Here is a 7,514-nt window from a genome sequence, read left to right as displayed (position 1 = left end):
GGGGGGGTAAAATAATGATGACCCTCAGGAGCGCGACTCCCAAGGGAAAAGAAAAGGCTAGGTGGCAAATGGTAAAACCAATGTTGGGCATTGCTGGAAGAGCTTTACTTAAGGCTAATTGTCAAGGGGTTCCCATTATTACCCAACCGCGTAAGGAACGCAAAATCCGGGAACATAACACCGATATGACGGAAACTAGGGCGGCAAGAGTGGAACAAAACACCAGGCATAAGGCCGAGCCTTCCACCCTTTACCAAGTATATAGATGCATTAATTAAATAAGATATATTGTGATATCCCAACAAGTAAACATGTTCCAACAAGGAACAACATCTCCATGTTTCGACAAGGAACAAACTTCAATCTTCACCTGCAACTAACAACGCTATAAGAGGGGCTGAGCAAAGCGGTAACATAGCCAAACAACAGTTTGCTAGGACAAGGTGGGTTAGAGGCTTGGTTCAACAATGTGGGAGGCATGGTAAGCAAGTGGTAGGTATCGCAGTATAGGCATAGCAAAGAGCGAGAAACTAGCAAAGCAAAGATAGTAGTGATTTCGAGGGTATGATCATCTTGCCTGAGATCCCGCAAGGAAGAAGAACGAGTCCATGAAGAAGATAAACGGACGTAGTCGAACGGTTCCTCACAAACACGACGTTATCGGAACCAACCCGAAGAAGCAACACCGGAAAGAAGCAAACAACATAGTAAACAACCACCACATAGACACGGCATGATGCGCAAACAAGTATGATGCATGTCCGGTTTAAAGAGGGCATGGCATGGCAAAAATGCACAAACAATCCTATAAATTAAGTGGAGCACAATATGCAACGGAGTTGCATATTGAAGAAAACACCACATGACTTATTTAGTTCTCTCTTGTTTAGGTACCCAACAAGATTAAATGTTGTTAGCATGGCAAGAGGGTGAAGCAAAGTAAAACTACCTATCTAGTCAAGTTTAAATGAGGCCGGAAGCAACGAACAACAATTCCGGTAATCCCCATATGCATATATTAGGTTCGGTACTGTTCTGCCCTAAACCATATTTTATAGTTGTTAACCATGCAAAGCAATGTCACCATGTTAAACTAGGCATTTTTCCACCCCATTTACATATAAAGTTTATTAAATTCTGAGTTACGGTTATTTAGTTATGAAATAAATCATTATAGCATGGCATAGGAGTAAATTTAACCAAACATCATTTTAAACATTTTAAACATGGATGAAAGTGACATATTATGAAACTATATGAAATTCTAAGCATTTTACATATTTAAACCATTTTAATCCGAAGCACGGTTTAAGAGTTATTAATGCATGAACATGGAGGGGGTAATCTGAAAATATGCAGACTCCTGGATAAATAGATAAATCACTCCGCGGAAAAAAAACATGAGTCAGGCCAAAACTGGCCTGAACTAGGCTCTACAGGAGCAACCGAAGATGGGCTTCCTCACATTGGGCTTCACAGAGCCGGTCCTTGCTGGAGAGGCTGCTCACATGGGCCAAGGCCCGGTCGGTGGAGCTGGCTGCAGGCTTGGCGGCTCGGGCTGACGAAGTGGGCGGCTTGGGCCTTGGCTGGACCGAACGAGGAGGTGGAGGGGGGGCTCGGTCAACGCTCGAGGACGAGCGTTCGCTCGATGCAGGATGCGGCTCGAAGCCGAGGAGGACGCAGGCGGCAGCAGCAGGTCCAGGAGGGGTCGTCGGGGCTCCGGTGACGCGGGAGAGGCGAGGGAGGCCAGAGTCACGCGGATCCGGGCGAGGAAGGCCTTGGACGGGCGCAGAGCAACGGATCCAGGCGACGAGGCGGTGGTGAAACTCCAAGGCCATGGCGGCCTCCTTCGGTTCCCTGTCCAAAGCGAGACAGAGAAAGAGAGAGTTGAGAACGGGGAAGGGAAAGTAGGCAGAGAGAAGGAAGGGAAGAAGAAAGGAGCAGGGAAGGTTGGTCCTGGTAGCCGGTGATCTGCTCCAGCGAGCTGGCCGGTGCTCGGGCGGCTGGAGCCTTGGGCGCTCGCGGCTCCAGGAGAGGGCGACGCGCAGAGGAGCTCGGACATGAGCGATGGAGCCATCAAGGGGAGACACTGTTGCGGGCTGGATGAATGGATTGGGTGGCGACGGAAAACAAAGACGGTGGTCGGGGAGGATTTGGATCAGGAGATGTGGTTGGCTGAGGGGATTTTTGGATCGGGAGCGATCCCAAGGGAGAGGGTGGCAGCGGCCGACTTGGCAGGGGAAAAATTTGACGGATGGGATGGCATTTAGGGTTAGGTGTCTATATATATAGCAACGAAGATTTTTGGTTAGGGGTATTTGGAGCCTCCGATTAAAATCGGACGGTCGCGAATGGAATAGCTAGGGAGTCCAAATAAGAAAACAGTGACGTTTTGTAGACGTTTGGGGATGATCCGGATCCAACGGTGACGACTGCCCGGGTCGGGTCCGGGACAATTTCGGACGCACACGTGAGGGGTTCGATGCACTGTGCAGAGAGGGTTTCGGACCGTGCGGTCGCATCGGACAACTCCGGAAGCGAAGAGGGGAAGGAGGATGGATTAGGTGGGCTGTGGCGAGACTGCGAGGGGAAGAAGAGAGAGAGGGGGCCCGGCATCTGTTTCCGGAGACCGAAAATGTCCGACGTTAGACCGGCTATATTGCCGCTATAGTTAATCGTTGGGGCATCAAACGAACTCCGATTGCGATGAAACTTGGCAGGCGGTCTACCTACACCATAACCAGACCGCACGCCAACTCTCATCCCAATTCGAGAACATTTTCCGGACACTTATAAAATATTATCTCGGACATGTCGCGGGCGCGTGCAAGTGTGGCTGGGCTCAGAACGGACAACGGACGGAACTGGGAGACGCGAACGAATGCGAGTTTTGAAAACATGATGATGCAATGCAGATGATGACATGGAAAGATGCAACACGCAAGCAAATGGCATGGTAACGACAGCGAATAACTGGATGACACCTGGCACATCGGTCTCGGGGCGTTACATATCTAGAGAAGAACTTGTTGTATCCCACAACTGATAATAGTGGAAGAGGATTTGGGTCGCTTCAGCCCGTGGTTTTTCCTCCAAATTGGAGGGGGGGTCCCATGTAAAAATTTGGTGTCTCTTTTGTTGATGCTTGCTGTGTTCAGAAAGTTACTCCTACCACAAGACACTCGCATGAGGAGTGTCTTGTTATCTAAGTAATATTTTACCTCCATATATGTTGCTGGATATGTTTTCTTCCGTGCTAAGTAACGATCTTTGAATTAGTACATGATGTGGTGTTGGGATTGCTTTGTTTCCGCTGTAGTTTTTAGTTAACCACAAGTGCATTTGTGTTCTAATTCTTATCACGAACAAGAGCGCTGGAGGGGAGAGGAGGAAGAATATGATGGGCACGCGTCTCCGCGTCCAGCAAGATCAAGTCGCGAGGGCTCGCTGCCATCAAGACCTATCCATGCCGCCATTTTCTTCTCTACTCGCGAGACCAAGTAGTACTCCAACTCTCAAGTAGTACTTCATATCGTGTGAGGAGTTGGGGGCTTTCTCGTCCAAATTCTAGTGCAAGCACATATATTAGTATCTATGCTAGAATCTATGCGCACTATATATTGGAATGGAGCGAGTATTGAATGACAATAATGCCCTATGGCATGTTCGATCATTTCACTGAACACATGGTGCATGCGGTGTTCGGCATGGACGACGCCAGTCGATGAAGAGGATATGGAACTAGGGTACCACCAGCTAGGCAAGGGGCCAGTCACGTCGTCCCCGCAAATGAAAAGTTAACCACTCGAGCCTAGGTGCCAGCCGGATACCGCATCGACTTGAAAGATAAGGCAACATTGATCCATTGGCACACGACCATCGTTCGACCCGGTGGCACAAACCCACCTTTAATCTGATGTGAGCCATGTAAACCTAACTCGAGCATGTATATAAGGCGAGTTAAGAGGATCCAAGACATTCTAGAGACATCTAGAGACAACCACCATAAGCAGGAGTAGGGAATTACCTCTCTGGGGAGGGCCCGAACCTGGGTAGATCGCTTGTCTCATATGCTACCATCTCGGTCTGCAACTCGCATACCCCCAACCCCGCGCACGCGAACAAATCTTCCGTCACTCGGCAGTACTACCAGTGTCAGAACGCCGGCAGTCAGGGGTGTACATGGGCGGTGGACGGGGTTATTGGGTCCTAGATTCGTCATCCAAAGGGCAGGGGACGGCGACATCAATGTGGGACGCCTTCGGGTGGACAATACTGACGAAAGAGGAAGGGAAGCGGCGGCGAGTACAGACTGTATGAAGGTGGAGCAGACGGACTCTGTGGAGGTGGAGCAGCGGCCTAACGATAGGAGGACAAGCAGGGCGATGAGGTAGAGCGGCCGAAGGTCTAGCACAACCCATGCGATGTTCAAGGTGGGTGTGGTGACGGCGTCGGAGTCCGGGTGAGGGTAGAGAGAGTGGAGAAGGAGGGGTGGGTGGGTAGGGAGGGGTCCGGGTGAGGTAAGGTAATCATGCCGACGTGGCAGATTGTCCGAACATCCCTTACTCCTCCCCATGATTTGACACTGCTAGCAGAGTAGGGAAGATAATAGGCAGAGTGTACTTGCCTAGTGAAGTATGGGAGCCCATTGGAGGCCTATTTTTCTACGGACAGTACGATCCCGGCATATTGGGGGGAAGGGAGTAGGGGAACCTGTTATAGATGCTTCTATGGCTGAAATAGAAAACACAAAAATGGGTTGTCCTGATCTTATTAACACTTTCGGATTTTTTTTAAGTATACAAACTCACAAAGGGGTACATATACTCGGACATATGTACTACCTCTGTTCCTAAATATAAGACGTTAAACTGCCAAAACGTCTTATGTTTAGAAATAGAGGATGTACATATTAAACATTCTCCAAGGCGTAAATAACATGTCAGTAGTTATATACAGATCTTTACACTCGAAATATACGTATGCACTAGATATTTCCCTAGAATAGTACTGTAACTTTTCTACTGGTTGAAATTAATTAGAACACTGCTGCAAAAATTGTCATGCAAACTTAACGGTCCAAACTAAGAAACCAGCGCTGTTATAACCTACTGAAAGCATGTCTACCTTTCTACCTTTCTTAAACATTATGATCTTACACACCATCTAGGATTTGTGATTTATATAATACCCATATATAATTAAATGAATGCATATATACATACTTCAGGATGTTCACCCGCAACAACAGAATGGATTACCAACTGTTCTTTAACACAAGGGGAGCTTTTAGACCTGTGGGCTGGAATGGACTGGTTGCAGTACTATGCCTTTTTGATGTTTTCGTGATCTTCTGGAAGGAAAATTATTTGTCTGATATGATGCTTCTACTATCGATGGTAATGATATTTGCAACTGCACGATTCCTGTCTGGGCTGACACTGAACATATGCAATCCGCTACGCCGTGCCACATCACTTTGGAGCCCCTTGGTTGCAATCCTACTGATGGTTCCCCCTCTGTCCAACGAAGTTATAGGCCCATCGACCAGTTGGATTGTATTCACAGCACTACTTGTGCCAGTGCTATTGGTAACAATAAGCAGGCTACAGTTCACCAGAATCGTCAAACTAGCGGATAGTATTCTTGGCATCAAACATGAAATTTGGTGCCGAGTTGTTATAAACTTGTGGATGATTGCTGCGCTAGGGATACAGGTGTACATGCTACACTTAGATCCATTCATGGACATGTCTATTATCATGATGGTCCAAGTGTGTGCCTTGGTGGTGGTGTCATTTGGCAACTTCCAGGTTCCAGCAGCAGTGTTGCGTATCTGCCTAGCAAGCTTGAGATTACAGCATAAGTACAAGGATGATGAACAGAACCTGGCAGCATCTCTTAAAATCTTCTATTGGATGGTGCTTGGACAAGGAATCCTTTATGTTGTGGCTTGCATTCTCGAGTTCTTTTCTTTCATCCCTCGGAGATTCCTTGTCCATTGTGGTGGGTTTAGAGGTTACTGGGGATCTGTCGATCTGTACTATGCATATGCCCTAGAGAAATGCATGCAAGAAGGTGTGCTTGCTCCAAAGAAGATCAGCCTGAGCAACTTTGCCATGGATTCTGTAAATTTGGATTCATCCAAGAATCAGCTCCACGGTATTCGTTTGATGCACAGCTTTCTGCAATGGGAGCCAACCAAGGCACAACTACTTTCAACACTCACTACTTCTACCAAGACGGTGGCCAGAATAATCAGAATGTTGGATCGGACAAGTCCAAAGGATACAGGTATCAGAATATATGCTGCGATGGTCACCACTGAACTTGCAAAGAACCTTCGTGTGGTCACTATCCCTGGTACAGTGCAGCTTGTATCTGCACTTCTTGACACTGATATCAGACTGAAAAGAGGAAATCCACTCCTAGACACATACCATGAACAAGAAGAAATACATGATCCAGTTGTCAATACAGAAGATACCCAACAAGCAGCTGACAACCAATTGCAGAAACGAAGCAAACTTCTGGTTCTGGACACCGAAAATCTGATGCAAACACAAACGAGCTCGACCCAACAAGTTGGCATCTACAAAAAAAAGTCCTTCATGCTCAGATGCTGGCAGCGATTTTCAGAATTCTGGTCAATGCCCAAGGATCAGCTGCTCACAGACCACGATCTTCTGCCTGCACTAGCCATGTCAATTATAGACAGTCTTGCTAGCTGTGATCAAGACATTTGTGTGGAAATCAGCAAAGCAGATTACCTCATTCCGAAGATCATCGGATTCACAAGCTACAGAAGTGACACGATGAATACTGAGGCACAGCAGAAGATCCTGCTGAAATCATCACTGAAGGTGCTGCAAAGGCTAACAAGCATTGGTGGGGAAATCGGCACAACACTGCGGTACAAGATATCAAAACATCCCTTCCTATTGAGTAACCTCTCAGACATCCTTGGAGACAACAGCAGCAGCCAGGAATCAAGGAAGTTGGTTGCGGAAATCCTCAAAAACATTGCCATTGATGAGAAAACGAGGCAGGACATTGGTTGCGTCGAAGTGATCATTACCAAGCTGGTGCAGGCATTTCTTTATGCAGAAGGAACCATGAATACCAATGCTGATCACTTGCTGCGAAAGGTCGCCGGGCAAGCACTGGCCATGCTGACAATAGAAAGTGTCCATAACTGCTTGGTTATATTGAAGGAACCAGAGTTGATGAAGGAACTCAAAACTATGATCCTGATCCATGATAATAAGTACATATATGTGGCGGCAAGTGTGTTGAGTAATCTGAGCATGCACGCTCGATCCAAGCTCAAAGAGTCAGACCTGCAGGAGTTATCTCATACCTTACGAGAGGTGACCGCTGCTAATTCAAGCAACATGTGCACTATTACAGATGAACAAAATTTACTATTACCGTTGAATTATATAGATAGAGCTATGTATCATCTTTTGACTGATAGTGATACATCTCATTACAGGTGTTTTTTTTGAATTTTC

At 47.0% G+C, this 7,514-nt stretch overlaps 1 protein-coding gene across 1 annotated transcript in view; it reads left to right on the top strand.

Moving 5' to 3' along the window:
- Window positions 1–7,514, top strand: part of LOC119357685 — a 60,492-nt gene that overhangs the window by 50,601 nt on the left and 2,377 nt on the right. Inside the window, exon 2 of the mRNA XM_037624551.1 lies at window positions 5,231–7,370. Coding sequence (XP_037480448.1) covers window positions 5,231–7,370 — 2,140 coding nt within the window. The remainder of the gene's footprint in view (window positions 1–5,230; window positions 7,371–7,514) is intronic.

Source organism: Triticum dicoccoides, chromosome 2A, assembly GCF_002162155.2.
Source record: "Triticum dicoccoides isolate Atlit2015 ecotype Zavitan chromosome 2A, WEW_v2.0, whole genome shotgun sequence".
Classification (NCBI taxonomy): domain Eukaryota; kingdom Viridiplantae; phylum Streptophyta; class Magnoliopsida; order Poales; family Poaceae; genus Triticum; species Triticum dicoccoides.
The sequence above is the reverse complement of the archived record's forward strand: the minus strand, read 5'-3'. Positions and strand labels throughout refer to the sequence as shown.